This window comes from Phodopus roborovskii, unplaced genomic scaffold (genome assembly GCF_943737965.1).
Source record: "Phodopus roborovskii unplaced genomic scaffold, PHOROB, whole genome shotgun sequence".
In the NCBI taxonomy this organism is placed as follows: domain Eukaryota; kingdom Metazoa; phylum Chordata; class Mammalia; order Rodentia; family Cricetidae; genus Phodopus; species Phodopus roborovskii.
This window is the reverse complement of record NW_026126558.1, coordinates 16,113,266-16,137,622: the sequence shown is the minus strand read 5'-3', so window position 1 is coordinate 16,137,622 and position 24,357 is coordinate 16,113,266. Positions and strand designations below refer to the sequence as shown.

The 24,357-nt window shown below is 38.4% G+C and overlaps 1 protein-coding gene across 1 annotated transcript in view; it reads left to right on the top strand.

The window, feature by feature from the left end:
- Positions 1 to 24,357, top strand: part of Cntnap4 (contactin associated protein family member 4) — a 274,098-nt gene that overhangs the window by 123,538 nt on the left and 126,203 nt on the right. Inside the window, exon 4 of the mRNA XM_051201516.1 lies at positions 22,460 to 22,607. Within this exon, the coding sequence (XP_051057473.1) occupies positions 22,460 to 22,607 (148 nt within the window). The remainder of the gene's footprint in view (positions 1 to 22,459; positions 22,608 to 24,357) is intronic.

Sequence of the window (24,357 nt, the reverse complement as noted above, 5' to 3'; positions counted from 1 at the left end):
ATGCTTTGTTTTTCACTGAAAATGTTTTCAAGATGGGCATGGCGAATGTCATGAGAACTAATGTTCATCAAGCATTAAACGCCCATTCATTTATTCACCAAAAACTGAGCATTGTGCCATAGACAATTGCAAAATGTGAAGGAGATTCAATATGTGTTAAGATTTTCCCTATTTTTTTCTCAGTTTTAGTAGTCTACCAAGAATTTCGTACAATATATTTTGATCATATTTATCCCTTCCCCCTTCCTAGATCCACCCTCTTCCCTACCCTACCCACCCAACATCAGGAACAATTTGTGCTACCCACATACTCTTGATGGTATGACTTTCTCTGGGAGTGTGGTGGACCTGATAGGGGCCACACACTTAAAAAAAAAATCCTTCCTCTCTTACATATCTCAAATGTCAGAATCTCCCGATTTACCACTATGCCCAGAGATTAGTACATCTCTTAACCTTTATCAGAGAAGCCATTTTGTTTTCAATAGAGGATGTTTGACACAAAGAGCCACAACTGGTTAAGGTACAGAGAATATGAGACTGTGGAATGATCATACCTAATTTGGACATCTATATCACAGCCCTTAGGGATCATTGCAGAAGAGGGGGTGGAAAGATTAGAAGATCCAGAGGTGGCAGATGACTACAAGGAACAGTGTTTCCTGACCACAGCAAGGAAGTTGCACATATGAACTCATGGCTGATGTGACAGTGTGAGCAGGGATTGTGCAAGCTATTTCATTTAGAGCAGACATCACAAACTGACATGAAGAAATGACCTTATTATGATACAGTTTCTGTTTTAGCAATCAAGTATATGGAAACCTAGGATATAAGAGAAGCAATAGCAAACTCACTTTGGGCATGAAGGAAAAGCTCTGTGAGATTTGGGCCACAGGTTCAAGCAGCAAGGAGCAGGTTCTAAGCAGAGAATCTATGGGGCATTTTTGGGTGAAGAGAGATTAAGGGAAGCTGAAAGTGAGCAGTGAGCACTGAGCACAGATATGACATAGGGCAGACAGGAGAATGCTGGTGACCCCTTATTGCCAATAGAGTGATAGAGAGTAGGTTTGCCTGATGAAGGACCAGATATTAATGAGAGCAGGACATACGAGACAAGGGCTCTTTACCTCTTTTCCCCCTCATACACGACAGGGCTAACAGTTGAAAAAGAGGATTTGGAATGTAGATATAGCCCACATAGGGTATCATGTGGAAAGATTCCTATTCATAGTTATACATTTCTAAGAATGGAATATATAGGAACCATTGCAGATCTAACAGTAGCAGTAAATAACTAGACATAATAAGGCCTGAACCATAAGATACCAGTATTATAGGTAATTCATAAATCTGTCATTTCATGAATAAAATTTCATGGTTATAATGACAGAATTACAGGTATGTATAATGTACACACACATATATTTACTTATATATTTATATGCATAAACATATGCAGAGAGGTTTCATACTGGGGGTACAGCTCTCTAGGCCTGTGTAGCATACAAGAAAAGCTTTCAGAATGTTAAGCACTGCAATATATTTACTTCTGTGAAGCTGCTTCAGCTTTGACTTGCATAGCCATAGACAGCAGTTATTTTCACCTTTAGGCACCATGCAAAGCCTCTGTGTATTCATCCTTTGTGCTCATGGGGATAACGTAGACATTAAAAAGTAGAATCAAAGACACTGGGTCATGTGGAATCCACATATCAGGGGAATAGGACACCATGTAAAAGTGCCCTCAAGAGACTTAGCACTCCACACACACAAGTGTTCTTGATTCCTGTACTAGTGCCAACACATCCTGTTATCTGGCTTCCTGACTCCAGCTTTTTAAATACAAAGTGATATAATAAAACCTTTTGGATATAACATTAGGCTTGTCTATGCCTCTCTATTTTTCCTGTGTTACTTTGCTAATGCTGCCACCTTGAAAAATTGTCTGCACTTCTGATGTTCCCATGTCTTTCATTAAAGCATTATGGAGCTGATCATGTGCACACAGCATTCACACCAGGTCTGCAAAGCAGGGCATTCTCATAGTAGAGAAGAACATGACTGTTTCCAAATGAAAAATTTAGGAAGTATTGGAGAACTGAATTACAGGTAAATAGCCATGATCACAATTCACTTTGGAGCTATCCATTATTTTGATGTGTGCATATGTGTGTGTAATAATCTGGGCACCCATGTATGAGACTTTGCATGTGTGGGCATATACATGTGTGCAAGTACACATGCATAAATGTACATATTATTGTAGAGGACAGAGACTGATGTTGGATGACTTCCTGGATTTCTCTCTTACTTAAACTCCAGAGCTCTCTAATTAAACTAATCTAACTAGCAAGCTTGCTCTGAGGATTCCCTGTTTCTACATCCCCTTATTATCATTATCATTATTATTATTATTATTATTATTATTATTAATTTTTTCTTATTTTACATATCAACTCCAGTTCCCTCTACCTCCCATCTTCCCATTCCCGACCCCCTCATCCCATCCCCCATGCACTCCCCAGGGAGGGTGAGGCCTATAAGGGGGAAGAAAGCACACCTAAAATGTAAGATCTAAAAGGGGAGATTTCTTTTTTTATTTTACATATCGATCCCTGTTCCTTCTCCCTCCCTCTCTTCCTCACTCACATGGCCCCCAACCACCTTCCCATCCCATTAATCCCCACTCCACAGGGAGGGTGATGCCTTCCAGGAGGGGTCAACAAAATCTGTTTGGAGTAGGGACTAGGCCCTCCCTCCTGCCTCTAGGTTAAGGGAGTATCCCTCCATGGGGAATGTGCTCCCAAAGTCCTTCCGTGCACCAGGAGATACATCCTGGTTCCACTGTCAGAGGTCCCAGGTCTTCTAACTGAGACCCATGTTCAGGGGGTCTGGGTCAGTCCTATGCTGGTTTCCCAGCTATCATTCTGGGGTTCATGAGTTCCCCCTTGTTCAGATCAGCTATCTTCATGGGTTTCTTGATTCCTATGCCTATCACTTCTCCTTCTCTGAAAGTGGATTCCAGGAGTTCTGCTTAGTGTTTAGCTGTGGGTGTCTGCTTCTGTTTTCACCAGCTACTGGATGAAGGCTCTAGGATGGCACATAAGGTGGTTATCAATCTCATTATCAGGAAAAGGCATTTAAGATAGCTTCTCCACTATTGCTCAGATTGTTAGTTGGGGTCTTAGGCATATACCTAAAAGATGAACATCCATGCAACAAAGACATCTGTTCAACTATGTTCATAGCAACATTAGTTGTAATAGCTAGAACCTGGAAACAATTTAGATGTCTCACACCTGAAGAATGGATAAAGAAAATGTGATACATTTATACAAGGGAGTACTACTTATTGGGAAAAAAACAGTGGAATCTTGAAATTCCTAAGCAAATGGATGGAAGTAGAAGAAACCATCCTAAGGTAACCTGTTATGAGTAGGTTTTCCTGCCTGCCAGGTCTCATTGCTGTGCCAGCCCCAAATAACACGCAGAGACGCTGTATTAGATATAATGATGTTTGGCAGTTACTAGTTTCTTATTGACTAGCTCTGTCTTAAATATTAACCCATTTTTATTCATCTAAGTATTTCCACATGCTCTCATCTTACCGGAGAGAGGGCCCAGACCTCTGTTCTCTCAAGTCTCTACATGTTAACTCTCCTCCTACCTCTTCCAGGAACCTCCTTGTCTCCTAGTCACACCTATCTTGCTTTCCTATTACCAACAGGGCTTTATTCATTAACCAATAATTGAAACAGTAACCCAGTTACAAAAAGTTGAACGTGGTATGTACTCACTAATATATGGATTTTAGACATAGAGCAAAGGATCACCACCCTACAATTCACACTGCCAGAGAAGCTAGGATAAAAGGAGGACCCTAAGAGAGACAAATATGATCCCCCACAGAAGGGGAAAGGGACAAGATATCTTGTGCATATTGGGAGTAGGGGGAGGAGCCAGTGAGTGGAGAGGGAGTTAGGAGAAAGAGATGGGGAGAAGAGGAGGGGAGAGGAGAACATGAGGGAGCAGGAAGATTGAGTCGGGGAAAGAATAGAGGAGAGCAAGAAGAGATACCATAATTAAGGGAGCTGTTAGAGATTTGAAGAGAAAACTGGCACTAGGGAAATATCTAGAGATCCACAACCCTTTCTGTGGGATTATAGGTAGGTCCCTAAGACCACCTGGTATTTATGCAGGTGCTAACCCTTATGCTTGCACAGGAAATGCATTACTTGTTGAGCCATGTCCCCAGTCATCAGCAGGTAAACTGAAATACAGTATGCTGCAATGCTCAGTAAGCATTCTGGCTTTTTGCTTATATGATAAGTAAAGGCCAAGAAATGTAAGGTTTCCTCTTTCTTGTGAGGTCACTAGAACACACAATGAGAATAGAGTAAGGCTCCCCATCTGGAATATCCTGGGAATAGATGCTACATGGGATGTGGAGTTTTCATAAAGGAAGGACAGCCTAATAGGAAATTAAAAGAAGGATGTATGTCGTATTTCCTGTCTGTGCATTCTTTTGTATAATTATGCGACTAATGTCATTAGATATTGCTAAATAGAGGCAACTTAAAAGATAAAGTCTTGTCACCTAACAAAACTATTACTAAAACTTTGATGTATCTTCTCTTTCTTATTTCATGCTGCTTAACTTTGAGTTAATTTATAAGTATGCTGATCACGCAATCATGTGTCACACTTAAGTAATGAAGAGAGCATGCTAATTTTCCAATAGTCTGCAAAAATCAACGTTTTAATTGCTTTATAATATTCTATCAAGCATGTGTGCCAGGTTAATTGTATTTTAGTGCTCTGGACTTGAAAGTAAGTTGACATCTTAAAAATGTATAGTATTAATTGTGAATTAATAATCTTAGACATGTTGACATATCTCCCTGTAAGATTTTGTGCTCATTCATACCTCATACAACACTTGTGTGGCTTCACAGAGAGGGAGCAATTTTGGTAGAATTGTCTTCATGTAGCTCAGTGATCGGAACAGTCCAGGTGTTGATTGTGTTCTAGGTGGAGAAATCAACCACAGTGTGTGTTTAAGAATTTACTTTAGATACAGATATTCGGTGGAATGCTTTGGTATGTATGTACATTCTATAGTGCTCAAGTCAAGCTAATGAACATACTCCATCACTTGTTTTCAAGTACACATAATACATTATACCCCACAGTAATACTGTAATTACCAGGAGACAATTAAAGTGAAGCTTCAAAATAAAGCAAAGTCTTCACCAGGTATAAAAACAGTCTATCAGAATACTGGACATTGCTTTAAAATAAGTATTTTGCTGAAGATAAGTTATCCAAGTCATGAGATAATGAACCCACCACCAGTCTACTGTATTTTGGCAAGATCTTGGGGCTCAAAAACCCCCAATAAAGTGGGGTTCCAGGAATCCATTATCAGATGGCTTACACTGCCTATAACTCCAGCTCCAGGGTACCTGGTGTTCCTTCTGATCTCTGAGGGCTTCTGCACATTGGACAGGAGGACTGAGTTTGAGAGGCCAGCTTGGGCTAGGTAATGAGAAATTGCAAACTACAAGAAGAAAATAAAAGCAATATAGAAATTCATAATGGAATAGTTTTTTTGATGTCTTGTTAACAAAAGACTGATTGATAATGTGATTGATATCTATATGAACAAGTTTTATTGAATTTGTCTGTAAATGAACAGAAATTCTAACATCACACCATATGTCCTGGGTCTATTTATTAAAAATATATATAATTTAAAAGGAATATATATATGTATATAAAACATATATATGCTTCATTATGTAATTTTCATACATTTTGAGTATAGCCCATTACCCTCTATTGCTCTCCCCTTTCTCCAATTTTATAATTAATAGCTGTTAATAAAAGAAAAAGATTGCTCCAAAAATTGGAGGGAAGTAAATATATCACATTCAATGAGATAATCCTATTCCTTAATGTCTATGCCAGAGTTCAGCATTGTGAAGTTTGAAATAGCCTAAAGTAAATGTATACAAAAATACATATGTTTCAAATAAAGAAAATAATCTTTTTCTTGAATTCTTATTAGAAAATGACTCAGAAGCAAAAGACTACTGTAATGAAAGTGTGAACAACCCTCTCAGGGGCAGAATCACAGTTCCCAGTATGACCCAGCCATGGTTATTAAATGTGACAGTAGGATACAGTGTTCTAGAGGCCGTGTCTGGGAAACTACATGGGTGACCATTGCTTGTTCCCTGTGCTCACTGAGATCTGAAACTGCAATTACTGAGCCAGAATAAAAAACAAAGAACTCGAATTTTCAGTATCACTAACTTCTATATAAATTATTTTGGAAAAGTACAGAGTATACTTTTTTTGCAAAGTAAACTTCTACATTGCTACAGAATATGTTTTACAGATGTGGATAATTGTATCAAACATAATTTGTCTTGATTATTAAATTCAGTAAGATTTATTTGTGATGCATTGAGAGTTATTAAATTAATTAGATACAACAAAATAAATAAGCATCTTTCTTGTTACCAGGAAAATTTGAAAATATTTACCTAGAGAAGGAAAAGAAAGGATATAAAAGAAAATAATACAATGTATGTAACACATTCCTTATATAAACAAGTTAATCTTATAGTACCTGCTTCCTGCACTCACTTTATATACCCGGTTAACTAAATAGCAAATAAATAGCACACTCTGGCCATCACCAGCCTGAATAACCAACAGTCCATGGTCAATCTTGGCCTTTCCCTTTGTATGTCGCTCACCCACCCATTATTATTCTGAAGCATATTTCATGTACCCTAACCTTTCATCCTTCAATATTGTGGTGCAAATCTCTGAAAAGTAAGAGCCTTTTTTAATCACTCCTCCAACATGCACACACGTTCACTCACTCACTCATGTACATTATTAAATAGCAGGTGTCAAAACTTAAAGTGCAAGCTGGCCACCAGTGTTTCATGCCTTGCACATACTGACTACCTCTTCTAAGATTTCAGTGTAGTAAGAAATGGAAAGCATTTAGTGGTAATAACTGTTGCTTTCAGGTTCTATGCTCTAAATATCACCCCATCTGCCACTCAGTCATAGTTCCACTCCCTGGGGATCTGCCAGAGGTGCCAATGTTCTTGGAGGATGGATGCTTATTTCAATGATTTTAGTGACATGACATTCAGACCTGAAGGCAGACCACCAGTGGAGGTCCCTGTTGCTTCTTTACTCATTATTTTTACATGTGTGATCAGAGAACTTGAGACCATTCCAGAAGTCTTCAAAGGGCAGTTGGAACATATGCAACAATGGACTCTACACTACAGGTGTCAACCAAGAGAAATACAGTTTAAGTGCAAAATCATAAGCGTGGTGCTATAATTACTGTGGAATACTAGCAAAGTTTGCCTCTGATTAGTTCTTTTAATTTCTTTGTTGTAGACAGCACTCTGGCACTTCATCTAGTTTTCTACAGAAAGTTCTGGTTACACTGTATATTATAAATAATGCAGTTCTTAAAACACAAATAAGCAGAGCTTAAATTAAAATACTTATATGGCATCATTAAGACTGGGTGCACTCTGTTTTATAAACTGACTTCAGAAGATGTACCTAAATATAAAAAAAGTTATTTATCTTTGAATGGATGGTGCACCTTTGAGATATTTTTCAAATGTTAATCAACCAATCTCAGTTGCATTCAGAGAGAAACAATATGGATATTTAGGGACTGCTTGTTGCTTCACGACACTGTAATTACAACCACTGAAGTATAATTTCCAAAATTTACATGCAGAAGCAAACTAGTTAAAAAGGAAATAAAACTCTGCATTAAAGAAATTAAAACTACTTTTGTTGAAGTTTCTTTTGTTAGAAGTATTTTCTGGATAGCTTTGCAGCTCTGTGGTGAAGTGTTTGCCTAGTGCCCACACACCGTATTTGATCTCCAGCTCTGTAGGAAAGAGAGATAAAGGTGAAAGCACAGAATTGTCAACAGCATTTACATATGTATTTGGTTATATTCTTCAAATGCAATCGTCTCTTTGGTCAAGATTCATCTGAGGGAGAGAGTGTGTGAATCTTTTGACCATCTATCTGGATATTTCAGATTTTCAATCCAAATAACGAGATTTAGAGTAGACAAGGGTACACCTGAGATTGACAGCTGTGGACACTTGTGTACAGCATAGGCACACCTGTGTGTGATGGGGACTTGGCATTAGGCAGGCCAGATAGTAATCTCCTTGTCTGACTTAGTACTTCACACTGGAAGACCTTACATAGATTCCTGTAGCAAGCTTCTAGATGCAGAATGTTTAGAAAAATTCTGATTCCAGCTTCTCTAGCTGCTAAAATGGTAGAAGAGCTATATTCTCTGTGCCTCTCCCAAAGTCAAAGTGGCCATGTTTAAAGGTTTGAGTACTTACTACACCCTTTCTCCCTCTCTCCCTTCCTTCCTCACACACAGACAGACAGATACATGCACAGAGAGAGAGAAAGAGAGAGGGAGGGAGAGAGGGACAGAAAGAGGCAGAGAGAGAGAAGGAGGGAGGGAGGGATGGAGGAAGGGAGAGAGAGAGAGAATAAAAATGTATGGTCGTTCAGTTGTAGAGAAAGTAGCATTCTTTCTCTAGATGCAACAAATGGGAACTTGGGAAAGATTAAAATCAGAGCATTACAGGCGGTGGCAGCAGTCTGGGCTTCAGCTGACCATACTGAAAGCTCAGAGACAGCACACTGAAGGAACTCAAAGTGTCAATCAGACTGGAGGATAAGCTTTGATGACCTGTGGCACAGAATGATGACTCTTATTAATATGGTGTCATGCACTTCAAAATTGCAGAAAGAGTAGATTTTCAGTTTACTCACACACCCAAAAAATACGACAATTACATGATACAATGGATTCGTTAATTACTTTGAATTATTTTATAATGCAATTATGTATCAGAGCATAATTCTATACTTGAGAAGCACATACAAATGTTATTTATCTATTACATTTTTTTTGTCAAATTCAAATCCATGCCCTTCCCTGAATTTCTCAAACAACAAAAATGTTTAAAAAGTAAATGAAACAAGGTTTTTGTTGGGTAACTGGGTAGCCCAGGCTGGTTTTGAATCCACTCTTCTGCCTCTGGCTACCTCTCAAGTGCTAGGATTACATGTGTATACACCATGCCCACATATTTGTAAAGAGATTGAAACCTTTGTCTCCTGGATCCCAGTGTTTCAATGGGTAGCTGGTAAGTGTGAGAATTCTAAGGAGTGGTAGATGCTTTATTGTCTTTATCCTTAATTCCTTTTTATGCGGAAGGAATGAAGGTGATTTTAGGGTTTTGTTTGTGTTGGGATTGGTGATGGTTGGTGTTTGAACAGAAAAATTGGTTGTAAAGATGAAAGAGTTTTGGTGAATATGAAATAAATGAGCATGCATCACCATGTGGAGTAGAGCATTTCCTAAATCACAGATATCTTAGCATTAAAAATGGAGTGCATGCACTCAAACATTAAGTATTCTGTATCTTTTGGTTCCATTTATTTGCACCAAGTTTCCCATGGATATGTGAGACATTTCCTGGTGTATTATTTTATTATATCTGGCAGTGTTTCAAAGGCAATGCAACTAGGCAGGTGCTATTATTGATTGAAATAAAAATTTGCACCTATCTGTCTAACTCGATGTCAACTGTGTGCATTTAATCACCTTAGGCTTCCAGAGGACAAACATGTTTATCTCTTGATGATGAATAAGCTAAGGAAGACTATATGATTTTGGTCTCCACTTACATTATTACTAAATAATGGGGATTCTCTTCTGACTTTGAGATTGTGAAACTCTAATTGTATGAATAAACTGTAAAGCAATTGAAGATTAATGAATCTAAGATAATACAGAATTATTGTGTGTCTATGTGTGTGTGTGTGTGTGTGTGTGTGTGTGTGTGTGTGTGTGTGTGTGCATATATATGTGCCTGGGAGCTTGTGCTGCAGCATATATGTCGGGGGTCAGAGACCAAATCACAAGTCGGTTCTCTTCTTTGTGGTGTGAATTGTAGATTTCAAACCCAAGTTACTGGAGCTGGAGAGATGGCTCAGGGGTAAGTGCACTATCTATTCTAGTGGATCCAGGTTTAGTTCTCAGTACTCACATGGTGGCTCACAACCGTCAATCACTCCAGTTTCAAGGTGATATGCAATTCTCTGGCTTTCATGGGCATCAGGCTTATATACATTACACATACAGATGTACAGACAAAACACTCATATGTATAAAATAAATAAATCTAAAACCCAACAAACAAAACCCTCATGTCATTATGCTTCATGACAAGTACCTTGATCAAAAAGCTATCTCACTGGCCCCATTCTGTGCATTCTAAAAGTAGTGGGTGAGCTTTAAAGTTAAAGGCAACATTAAAAGGGAGTACTGCATCTTCGTGTTTGTAAAGTCTCAATACTACACCTATGGATGTAGTAATAAGTCATTAGGAGTTATTTTAGTATTATGTAAATTTAGCAGGATAATAATATTAGGTTAATCAACTCCAATTTTTCAAATTAAGTTTAGTAAAGCAGGCAGTTTATTTCTTGGAAAGATGGCCTGAGTTTGAGTCTTTCTAAGAAACATATTGAAGATTCCACTTGGGAAAATGATTGGAATTCCTTTAATAAGTAAATGACTTCTTGAAGGGCTCTGAGAACTAATCAATATATTAGAATGTCAAGGTGAGTGAGGAACAATCCAGTTTAAATCTCATAACATTCTTGGGATGGGTTTAGTTGTCTGCCTTCAGCACTTAACAATAGTTATTTTAATGATAATGGTCATGAGAATGTCATTATGCTTTGTAATATTAATGATAAAATGAAAGATGCTAATGTGTTTCCTTGTGGTACAAAGCACGATGAATTATATGATATCTAAAATACAAGGATGAAAAGCATTTCTCTTAATGACCTACAGAAAAGAACAAAGGAGGAAAATACAACATTTCCCCTATGAGCATTTAGATAAATACATGTAAATGTTAAATCTTTATCATCTTTACTGAACTGTTTGTTTTCTTTTTATATTTCTTATTAAATATAATTTTTCATACAGAATTTTGGTCATGTTTTCTCCTTCTCCAACTCCTCCCAGATTCTTCCTAACTCCCTAACCACCCAACTCTCTCAACAAACAAACAATAAAAATCAAAACAATCAAAATAGTAAGAATAAACCAAAACACAATAACCATACTCATCTACGGAGTTCATTATATTGGCCAACTACTATTGGGAATGGGGCCTGCCCTAGAGTGTGGCTGATATACTCAGTGACATTGTGACATTGCATTGGAGAAAACTGTTAAACTGTTTTTTTATTTATTTGTTTGTTTTTGTTTTTGTTTTTTTTTGCCAGCAGTTATTACTTGCAAATAGCTTCTTGGTTAAGATTGGGATGCCACCTCTACTTCCCCATCTTAGTTCTGTAACCCCATCTGGCTTGTAATTTTTTTATTTTATTTATTTATTTATTTTTTCTGTAAGATCTTCGTAGACACTGTAGTCGAAAATTCTCAACCTGTGAATTTGCAGCATATTGGATTTTACCAAATACTCTTTCTGCATCTGTTGGTAATACCATATTTTCTTTTTTGTGGTTTATTAGATCTAATCAGTTAAATATGATCACAGTCATTGCATTTTGACACTAAACTTGATTCAAATGTGATTTATTGTCTTTTATTCCTAATATATATTTTGTAGACTCATTATTTTACTATTTTGTAAGGATTGTATAGGCTATGTTCAAGAGTAAAAATTGACTTTTGTTTTTCTTTCTGTAAGTTTACTGTTAAATTATTGATATTATTCATACTTTCTTTAGAAAACAAGATTTTTCTTTAAAGTCTCTATTCCTTCTGGCTTCTTTGAAAGTGTTTCCTTTTGCAGTTGCCTTTCTTCAATTTCAATATATTATAATTCACAGTTGCTTTATTTTGAGTTGATTCTAATTCTCCAGTCTTCTTGGCTCTGTAATGGTGTCTGTTCTGGTTGTTGGGGTTATCCAGGATTATTTTAATTGTTCCTTTTTCTTTCTTGTTCTCTTCCTTCTGATGCTTTACTACTATAAACATTGCAACTTTTATAATTGTCCCAGATGTTAAGGGAGCTCTCTCCTGATTTTGTTCTTTGCAGCTTGGGAACTTTATGTTTACTTATCTTCCAACTCACTGAAATCCCCCTCCCACCCCTTCTGGCTGTGTTAAATGAATCATGTATCCTTCAGATGGCATTGTTCTCTGTTATAGTACCTTCTATTCCACTTTGAGCTTTTCCTTTGATTCTTATTTTTTTCGTTTTTTAGAGTTTTCACCTTTCTGCCCACATGACCCCAATGTTCTTACATGCCGATCACCTTTTTCAGTTATAGCCTATAACATAATGACCATATAATTTCATTATCTGTGCTGTGGGTGAATCTGATTTTGTTTTAGGTAATTGTTTCACCTTAGCAGATTTTGTTCTCTTGGCTCTGTGCTGTGTAGTGTTTTTTGCTGAAAGCAGTCAAGGCTGTGTTCACCATTAATATGAGGACTGATGTCAAACTTGGTGCATTTGTTTCTGTCTTACCTTTTGACTTTGGGACCCTACCTGGAGATGGTCAGTTGTCAACTATGTTATACTAGAGTTTTTTGGATGACAGCATGTGTGGGAGGGGTTGTGCTGTATACCATTTCTACTAAATTTCATTGCTTCAAATGCCTTTGTGTCAGTAGCATAACCTTCATCCCGTTTGGTTGCTCTAGTGCTCTACTCTTCCTCCTTTATGGTGTTGAGGTTTTGGTCCATTTTCTGGAAGCTCTGTCCCTGTTGACTTCTTTCCGGAGGGTCACCCCAAGGGCTTGGGAAGATGGAGAGACTGAAGTAGCCTCTCTAGTTGGAACAGCATTTGGCCAAGGGAGTTGGCATTTGTTGTGGAAGACTCAGTGATTACTGTATCTTTCCTCTGCCAGCCCAGATGTTTTGAGACTCTGCTAGAAAGTCTGATAGAAAGAGGTTTTGGAATGTGAAGGTCTCAGAAATGTGACCACAGGAAGTTTCACTCATCTGATAATAGCTATTCACTCTCCTGCAATAAATCAGAAATTTTCATGAGCATCAATATTGGCTCAGAGTACCAGAAATTTTGGGTTCAAGTTGACATATCTCAGTCTTTGAATAAGTGTGTCTCTCCACATTTCAGGGGTGGTGGTTTTTTACTGTGACTCAGTCAGTGCAAGCTGCTTCTACAATTTGTCAATAAACACTTATTTCTTGTGGTCCCAGAAGTTGTTAAGGTATACCTGAGGTCAAGGTATTGGCTGGTGTGGTTCTTGGTTGGTGGTTTGTGATAGTTAATTATCATTATCATCTTGATAGGATTTGGAATCATCCAGGATATACACGTCTGGGTGTGTTGTGATGGTTTCTCAGAGAATTTTAACTGAGAAGGAAAGAGAATCATGAATAGACCATGGAAACATCCTATGGTCTAGAGCAGTGTTTCTCTTATTTCTGATACTGCAATCCTTTAATACAGTTCATCATGTTGTGATGATCTCTAACCATGGAATCATTTCGTGACTACTTCATAACAACAATTTTGCTATTGTTATGAACAGTAATGTAAATATCTCATGTGCAGAATGGCCTTAGGTGATCCTTGTGAAAAGGTTGTTCAACCCCCAAAGGAATCATGACCCACAGATTGAGAACCACTCCTTTAGAGTCCTAGATTGAATAAAAACAGGAACTAGGAGGAGAAAATGAACTGAATACCAGAATTTATCTCTACTCTTTGATGTGAATATAATGTGATCTTTGTATGTGTGTGCACATGTGTGTCTACACATTGCTCATGTGTATACGTGCTGTTGCTGCTCTCTCTCTCTGTGTGTGTGTGGGGGGGTATGTGTGTGTGTCTGTGTTTTCTGGACAGTAAATTTTCCTGTAAGAACAATCCTTTGGTGATGTTAACTATTTTTTCATCTAATACAAGGTATTAGATGAGAAAAAATTGAACAGGTAATTAGTTTCCTACAAGCTGTCCTTCTATTCACTTCTACTGGGAGCAAAAGGAACTAAACCTCACCAAGTACTTTGCTATAATTTCAATTGAGAAAATAGAAGTACTACTTTTTACTTGTAAAAATTATTTAATTTTTTCACATGATACACATTGATCATAATTTTCCCTCTTGCAGTTCCTCCCAGATCTTTCTCACCTAATTACCCACCCACCATGCTACCTCATGCTAGCTGACTCTCTCTTTCTGTCTTTCTCTATAAACAAACAGACAAACAAACAAACAATCAATCAAAGCAGAAAACAAAACATTATTCTTGGTTCTAGGGTTTCCATCTCCCTGTACTTAAATTGTGACCCTTTAACTTCTGACACAAAATCTGCAGAGGCCCAGAATGTATTAATTTCCTTCAGGGACTAGTGACTTAAAAATGTTCTCTCAGCTTTTATTTCTCTTTCTCAAGAATCCTTTAACTCACATCTTAAGAGAAGGGGCCTCATATATTATTATTATTATAACTAATTATTATTGGGTTTTCTTCTGTTTTATGATGAATATTTATTTCTATACTTTTAGCTCAAGCTTTGCTTTTGTTGATGTTGTTTGTTTTTATTCTGGGGTTCGTTCAGAATTTGCTATTCTAACGCTATAATAGTATGTATTTCACATCCTTTTAGACTCTTAGGCTGCCATTACTATTTATGCATAAAAACAAAAGAATTACATTTGCATTGAAAAAAAATCAGTCAGCTCAATCTTTTGTAGCTGTGGTCATGACATCTTCTGTGACATATTTTTGCAAGTTTTTCTTATCTGGGTTCATGTTAGTGAATGCCTCACTTTTCACTCACTTTTCAGTATTTTTTTTTTCACTTTCCAAACCTAAAGGACCTTTTGGGAGACACATTTAGTCAAGATTTATAACCGACATCAAATAAAGAAGAGATTTTTATTTGACAGCCTGTGGCCATGATTTAGCCAGTGTCTCTGTGTTAACTGACAATAGCAAAATAAGTTGCATTTGGAAACAGGTCGCATGTAGGTCACTGGAATTCTCATAATACAAGAGATCAATAATGACAAGAGGATTCTCATGTTTGCCTGTCTGTCTGTTGCATTGAATTTCTACTGTTGCTGCTGTTTGTTTTGGCTATAGTTGGATCAATTTATATGCAATCTGAGTCTGCTATGTAACTATGTATAACTGGTCTCCTGTTTCTGATTTATGATAGTGGCGTTTCATGGCTCCCTGTGAATTGCCACAGGTAGGAGTTTCTTAAACATCTTGGCTTTTATACATGGCTTATTCAATTAATATTTGCAGAAGAAATTAGTGCTGTTGTACTTCACCATAAACTTTATAATCACTTAGGAAATTCTTTAAAATCCTGTGAAAAATTTTAATTCATTACCTCATGAATGATCTTGACTGCATGTATTTTTCAGTACTGAATATCAGACCCAAGGTCTTGAAATGCTAGGCAAGCAATGTACCACTGAGTCACATTCCTGTCATGGTTTGAATGCATTTCTAAGTTACCTATGGACATCACACTGGAGTGTGAAATCAACAAGTCAAGAAGAAAGAAAGCACAATTAAGCTTTCCAATTTTCCATCACATAAACCTAGATTTTATTTCTAGATATTTCCCATATTTAATGATGTCATAACATAGCATAGCATACACTGTATCTTTAAGTGATTACTGTTTTTATATGCCAGGGTTTTAAGAACAGTGTCTCTTATTTTTGTTTTTCTCCAGTAGGTTGGAGAAAATGTGAAGCTTAACATAATCTTATTCTGATCTATGAAAGTCAGTGGATAGAGCCGAGTCTCAGCATGTCCAAAATCTGTGGCATTATTGTCAGATGTATGAAATATTTTAAGTATGGACTATAAGAAAGAGGGAGACACTTTAGAAAATACATCACACTTCCTTCAGGGTAGGTGTTTTGTGTTCCTGTTCTGCTGAAGTGAAGCCTTTTGATGACTTTGCTAAATTATGAGCTTTGGAGTCAGAACAGCCTGGAATTAAATTCTTACTTAGCCACTTTCTAGCTGTGTGACTTTAGACGCCTAACCTCTATAATTTTCATTTTCCTCAGTTGTAAATTGGGTACAAAAATAACTGCTTCTCAGGGTTGTCACCAATATTAAAGCTGCATAAAATGCTTCAGCTGTGTCCTACTCTGAGTGACAAATTTTCATGCTGAAGACATTTAAATTGATAATGCAGAACTCAGTTGCTAGTGCTGTAATCTGGGTGCTTGCCTCCTCCAAGCTTTTCCTGTTGAAATCCCAACCTTTGAGGCAGTGGCATTTGGTGGGCAGGGCCTGTTGGGAAGTGATCTGGTCTAGGGTGTCATAGCAATGGAATTAGTGCTATTATGAAAGGCACATTGGCTCTATGAGATGTCCTTTGTCCGTTCTAACATGTGAGTGAGCAGAAAGGTGGAGTCTGCAAGCTAGGGAGTGATCCTCACTGATGCTGACTCTGCCAGTCCTGACCTAGTGATCCTCACTGATAGTGAATCTCAAAGTTCTGACCTTGAACTTTGAGACTCTGGAACCAGAATGATGGAAAATATACTTCAAAAATTCTTTGACAGTTTCATGCTTGTATGTAATGGATTTTAGTCATTTTTACCCTTCTTATCCACTAAAACATTTCTTCTTCCCAACAAATCCATCCCCTACTTTCAAGTCTTCTTTCAGTGGGTGTGACCCACTGAGTTTAGAGTTGCCTGGGTGGGATTTTATTTACTGGGTCACAGGCAACTTGTCAGTGGCTGCAGCACTTAAGAAAATGACAGCCTCTCTCCCAGCAACTCTTAACATCATCCACGAGTCCCTCAGGAAGGGGTGGAGCCTCATGGCCCCTCCCAAATCCATGATGAAATCTTGTATATAGTTGCAATAAAGTTCAGGATTGATGAATATATTCTTTCTTGTATTTCTCTATCCTCTGGCATATATATTATCTCTGGTTACTATTTCAAAACATTCCCTGAGTTTTGGAGTAGGTGGTATAGATACAACATTTAGAGACAATCACTTCAGCATTTCATATTCTTGGCATTTTGTCTGGTTATTGGTCTCTACATTACTTGATGACTATTGTAAAGGGACCCTTCTCTGGTGAAGGCTGAGTGCAGCATTAAGCCAGGGATACAAACGAGCATTTAGAAGACAGTTTTACATCATGACTATTTAGGAAAAAAAAAATAGCAGTAGGTTCTCCCCTACTGCCTCTGATTTACAGGACTGGGTGTGAATTCCCTCCTGGGAAGCAGGCCTGGAGTCAAATACAAGCCCACAGAAACAGACTTGGTGTAGGTTCCTTGGTTTATGCTAATCTGTGAGTAGAGCCCAGTAGAATAAAGACATTACTTATATTTCTTCTTCTTAACCCTCATGGAACCTTCTTAAATTCTCGTTATTCTCTGAAAAACTTGTGAGATAAAATGGGGAGGGAGAAAGGCAGGACTTCCCTCTGTACTGAGAAGGTGGGAGACCAGAGACTCAGACTCAGCTTGGCAAAACATTAGCTGCTTCTCGTCACTGTGATCAAACTCCTGCCAAGAGGTAACTCTAAGGGGGGGGGGCAGATTTCATTTGGCTTATGATTCAGAGGATATGGCAGTAACCAGGGGAAGCCATGCTCCAGGCAGGTGGAGCCAATGGCAACTGCTTGTTCACATCTCAGCTGACCAGAGAGAAGGTACAGCCACTTCCTGCAGGGAGTCCCCAGCCCTAAAACCTTTTACTGTATGGAACAGCTGGAGCTGGGGAACAAGTGTTCAAGCACTGAGCACTCTTGAAAGGAGCAAATAAATTTGCTCATGCAATGCATAGTTTTTTTTTTTTTTTTTGAAGAAGGAAAGAGAAGAGAGAATGTAACTAATATACAACCTCAAAATTTAAAAAAAAAATAAAACCTGGAAAAGAGAGAGAGAAAGACATTTTAATTCAAGTATTTCTTGCTAGCAGCTGGATCCCAGTACCTGGAGGCTGAGGCAGGAGGATACTGAGTTTGAGGCCAGCCTTAGCTACAAGTGAGCCCTGGTCCTTCTCAAAGAGGAAACCAAAGCCAACAAAGAAATCTCTGTGTTTATTTTAAGGAATTTTGATAGTATATAAAAAAAGGTTTTTTTTCCCTCATAACAGATTGAAGGGCATCTCCTAGACAAAGTAGATGGGTTTAACACCTGACAATGGGCCTTGAAACTTTCATTTATAAGGTAATACAGGGTCAATCATGCACTCCCACAGGTGGTCTGAAAACTTTCTCTATAAGCATTGAATCTAATACTGAATCTTGGTTATTTGAGTGTTTCAAAAAGGTAACAGAAAGCAAATGCTGTCAATCTGTTTTTGATGTGAGAAATAGTAATGTGATATTTTACACATGACCTTGCAGTGGAACAAATTTTAAGGTCCCCAAGTGTTCCTAAATGATACTTCTGCTGGTCACGCTGCTGCCTGCATTTCCTATAGCACTGTCTTAATTTTTAAAAAATATTTATAAAAAGAATGCCACCTTACTGAAAAATCCCAGGTTTCACTATCTTCATCCTCATCATTTTGTAAGAGAGAACTACTAAAATTTTTACTATGCCAGGGAAGTTACTTATGCAAATGGTATATATTTATATATTTTATATTTACACTTTATGTTTAAAAATTTAAATAACCTATAAGTCAATCAGGTAAACAAACAAACAAACATTGCCATCCACATAAATTCCCATGTCATTTACCCCAACTGTTATCACTGTTAATATGAGAATCTTTTTCTCCCAGTTTCCTAAGAAGCTGAGATCATTGTAGTGTATCTATCTAAATGTGTGAAAATTCTATTAATTTTGGGGAAAATATGGTATCTTTTAGAAGGTCATTTAATTAATCATCCACCTGGTCACTTGGTAAGTGATTATTTTTACAGATGACATTAGTCTGTCAGTGGCACCCAAAAACTAGAATCAAAGGCATGAGAAAAACTGATAGACAGCACATGTAATCCAGTATCTGGAGACCAGGCTCTCAGGCCTGACTGCACAGTACCTTGAGAATGTGGAGATCTTCTACACCAATGTGCATATGTATCTGTGCCTAGGGTCTGCATAACCCATGCATATATAGGCATGTATACACATACCAATGCCTAGGATCTTCATGATACTTGCATATATATGTGTTCATATACATACACACAACAGTGCCTGGGATCACCACAACAGTAAAATATGTATGTATTCACACACACACTCAAACCAATACCTAGGGTCTACGTGAAATATGCATGTACTTGTGTGCATAAACACACATGCATGTGGGCGTGTGCACGAGTACACACACACACACACACACACACACACACACACACACACACACACCAATGCCTAGGGATATACATTGAAAACTTTAACATGTAGTTCAAGTTGGGAAATGTGCCCTGCCTTGACCATTCTAAAGGAAAAATTAGACTACATGGACATCCAATTTTCAGGCAGATGCTCATGACCTACACAGAAATGGAAACTGCTGTAGTGTTGAGATGAGGTAAAATGGGGATTTTGCTAGTTTGATAATCTTTCTTACCTAATCCTTAGTGAAATATCTTGACCAATGAAACAGGAAACTGTGGAACTTTCTAAAAGGTCCTTATGATCAGAGTCCAGGGTTAAACTATGTTCTTCTACTTGCCTTCTGGCAAACTGCACCAGCCCAGGTGGGTGCTCTGCAGAACAGCAGCAGTAATCTACAATGATAATGAGAAGTGAGGAAAGATCATTTTGTGTTCCAGTGTGTCTGAGATATACTAGACCATTCTGTGTCATAATCAACATAGTACATTGTCTTGTCAGGTTGGGCCATGCTCTGAGATACCCAGTAATTGAGAAGCCTAGTTTAATTATGTTTTCAAGCCTGCTCTTCCTCAAACATAAATGTGTAATTGTCTTGCTGACAGCCACCTTGAACCAAGCAGGGATTTCACTTTTATAGCTGCAGGTTGGTTAAGGACCAAGCTTTAGTGGAATGCTCCTGCTAGTAGGGAAAGATAAACAAATCCAAAAAATAGTAAAGGGAAGGAAGACCCTCCCTCCTGCAAATGATAAGAAACACAAAGAAAGCAGAATGGAAGATCTGTTTTGGAGGGCCACATATACCACCCAAGAAGCTGTGATCAAGAAGATGCTGTCTCAGCTGGAGGCCACATAGACAAGACTTGACAAGACAAGAGGATATGGTTGTACTCAGTGGCCTTAACCTGGACTGAGTCTGGCCTTTTCAAGGAGAGCCCATGGGGCTACACCCCAGTTGTGGTTGTCACACTTGATGAGAGGTTTGGGCTTTGTCTGAGAGGTAAAGAAAGCAGGGGGGAGGAGGGGCTGTAATTCTGTCCGAATCTTACTGGCTGATTGCTGGGGAAAGCACTGAGAGTGGGTGTGTGGATGAGGCAGGAAACAGAAGAATGGAAGGTCTAAAAACAGGCTTTGAGGACAGGTCTGATGAAAACATACCTTGTGGAACTGGGTGTCATAGTAGGGGGGATGGTAAGACATGCTATATTGGCTGCTTGATGTGCTTAATTTTGTTTTTATGGTTTGAGAGTGAGTCCACCATGGAGGGGAAGCCTTAGCAGCCAGAGCCATGGTCAGGAGGCAGAGAGTGACTAATGCTTGACTTCTTTCTCATTTCTCATTGATACTCAGTCAAGGATCCCAGCTCATTGGAGGAATCATCCACATTCAGGGTCAGTTCTACTTTTTGGAAATCCACTCATAGAAATACCCCAAATGTTTTTTTGTACTTGGTTCCAAAACCAGTCTAGTATATGGTTAAGAGTAAGGGTTACAGGTGCCCAGATTTCAGGTTTAATTTATAGGTAGCTAATCATACATCTGCAGAAATGCTCACAGCATGGCACCTGAAAACTGGGTGAATGGGATACTGACGAAACAGGAGGAAGTGAACTGCTTGCTAAGAGAATCAAATTAAATTGATTTTTAAACATGTGATTCTTTCTTTATAAAGTATTAGAACTTATTTTTATAGATACTAGTATCGTGTAATAATAATGGAGCCAGCTGCCTTCACGTTTACATTCTTAGCTGGTCCCATATTGATTAACATTAGGGAGACCTGTCATCACGATCCTGCATCTGAAATAGCAACATTCCCATGTCTCTTTTACGTAAACCAATTGTGATGGTATTAAAAAAAAAAGTAGGAGGAGAAGAAAGAGGGAGAAGGGTAAGAAGAGGTGGAGGAGAGAGGTGCAGAAGAAACAAAGATGAAATATAAGTGGTGGAACAAGCTTCTGTTCCATGCCGATTTCTTTATAGGGGTGCCAGGGAAGACACAAGTGGCTCAGGAATAGAGATGTTACTCAGAAGTTCAGAGTTCTCGCTACTCTTGCAGATGTCCCATCTAGGGTTCCCAGCATCCAAAGGAAGTCTCACAGTAGTAATTCCAGTTTCAGAGGATCTGGTGCTCTCTTCTGCCCTTACCAGGCACTAGGCATGTACATGGTTTGCATACATACATGCAGGCACTCATACATATAACATAAAAAGATAAATCTTTAAAAATATTTTTAAAAGTGGCTAAGACATTGAGTTCTGCATCTTTTTGCAGGCAAGCTCTAATGTGAATGTGCCCTAATACTGTGGAAGGAACCAGCATGGGCTCACTCAGTGTAATGGTTTTGCAGACTCCAGAGATTTTTTTCCCCCCACCTTTGTGACCTTTAATTTCCTCATCTGCAATTTGACTGTGCTGGCTTAGCATCATTCCAAAGGTCTCTCTAGCTTTCCAGGGCCAGAGTCTGTAAGTCTAATCACAGGTCTTTCCAAATTCTCATTGCTTCCTCTTTCCCTTTACAGCTCTGGACATGTTTGAGGCTGTGTGCTGATGAAGCTTAGCAGCCCTTTTAGAAAGCATGGCTCCTACTTGGGGGAGGCTTTTGTTTATGCTAATGAGAGAGCTGAGAAATTGCAATAGCTGATGCAGGTGGGCAATTTCTTTGCTGAATCAGGTAATAGTTTTTCAATACTGAGAGATTATTTTCTCGGCTTTTCCATGCCTTTGCTGTGCTGGCAGCTGCAGGCACGCACACTTGTACATTTAATCTGTGTTTTGCAGAAGCAATTTTTATTGAGGGTATCGTAGTTGAAAGCTGATTTAATGGCTGTGATGTAATTTAAAACCTCTCTTAATACAAAAAAAGTAGGTAACAGTCAACTCTGTGGATGGAGAGACAAAACTGTTCATCTGATTTTTTTAAAGTGGCATTTTTTCACAGGAAAAAAGGGAAAGGCTAGGTGTGCACATAGACAGTCATTATAGGTGACACTGACATCTCCAGATACCATGAGTCCCTTCTTTCCCTTTTCTTCCAGGGTTTTGCCGGAAATTCGAACGCAGACAGCGTTGTGTACTATAGACTCCAGCCTTCAATCAAAGCCAGGTTTCTGCGCTTCATCCCTCTAGAATGGAACCCCAAGGGCAGAATCGGAATGCGGATTGAGGTGTTCGGGTGTACATACCGTAAGTGTTTTGTTTACACAGCACATTGAAACAGATGTCAAAGGAGATGCTTGAAAAGTCACACTGTCTATTTAAATAAATCAACTTTGTAGGTATAAAGAGAGACAGCAGACCAGGATGTTTTCAGTGAAAGCCATTCTTGTGACCACACTTGCCAATATTTACAGGATCAATCAACTTTAACATTTTAATTCAGAGATGAAGAGTGTATGTGTGCTGCTCTCTCTCCCCAGTGTGTGTGTGTGTGTGTGTGTGTGTGTGTGTGTGAGTGTATGAGTGTGTGTGTGTGTGTGTGATTGCTCTTTACCTTATTTTTGAGGCAGGGCCTCTCACAGATCTAGATTTTATTGAATCAGCTGCTGGCTGACCAGTGAGATCCAGGGATATGCCCATCTTTGTTTCCCATCCAGCCCTGCCCCCAGTGCTGGGATTACAAGGCTGTACCACTGGGCCTGGCTTTTACTGTGCGTGCTGGAGATGTCAACTGACTTACCTCCCAGCCCCATGAGTGCTTCTTATAGGCATTGCACAATGCAGTTTATAGTTTTGCAAAAGCATCTCTCTCTCTCTCTCTCTCTCTCTCTCTCTCTCTGTGTGTGTGTGTGTGTGTGTGTCTGTCTATGTGTACCTATTTCTTAAAAAAACTTAAACACATTATTGAGTACGCAAACAGCTTCAAGTCCATTCCCTGACTTCCAGAAAAGAGGCAACAGTCCATCTAGTATGACCAGCCAGCTGTTATGAAAGCTGAGTACTTTTCTCTCTAGATTAAAATAATATGCCAAGGAATTGATTTTAAGTGTGCCATGCCCTCAGCATATATTAAAAGAGACAGCCAAGACCTCTGTCAGAATATAAAATGTGTTTGAAATATCTTCACATAAAAAAAGGAAGAAACCACAGATTTCACTGTCTCTCCCTAATGAGGCATTTTATTACATGTTCTTGTGGTGAAGGGACCTAAGAATTATTGATAGTCTACCTCAAGCCACACCGCCCTGGTAGGAGCTCTGTTATTATAGAACAATGAGTTGGTTAACATGGTCTATAATAATCAGACAAACCAGATGAGGTTTTGGGAGACTCAGGCATTGACCCAGTGTCTTACAATTAACAGTTGGAAAACTCCAGAATGAAAACCCGGGACTGTTCAACTTTACTACATCATTACCCTTCAAGCAAAAATTTATTTGCTTATTTTTTAGTCAATGGAGATTTATTCTTTCATATGTGTTCAATCACTTTAGGATACTATCCTGGTAGGTTCTCCTTCTTTTTACTAACAGGAAAAATAAAGCAAGTACCATAAAAATGGCCGATGATTTGATGAAGTCTTTACAGATATTTTATAATTATTTTAATTGTGTGTCTATGTGTAGGTATGTGTATATATGTGAAGGTGCTCATGGGGGGTCAGAATAGGGCACCAGATCCCTGGAGCTTGAGTTAGTTACAAGGAGTTGTGAACTGACAAATGCAGGTTCGGGGAACTGAACTTGTTTTCTCTGGAAGAACTGTTTGTGCTCTTAATTGATAGGCCATCTCTCCAGACCACTGATGAAGTTTTAAAAACTGTGTTGGACTAAGGGATCATTCTGTATAGACTCCTGGAGCTCCTCATATATTTTAATGATGTTCCTAGTACCCACTGCCATCATCCATCAACATTTTTTCCCTTCAGGCTCTTAGAACAATTATAATTTTTGTTTGATGGAATGTTTGATGGAAGAGTAATTCAATTAGCAACAGC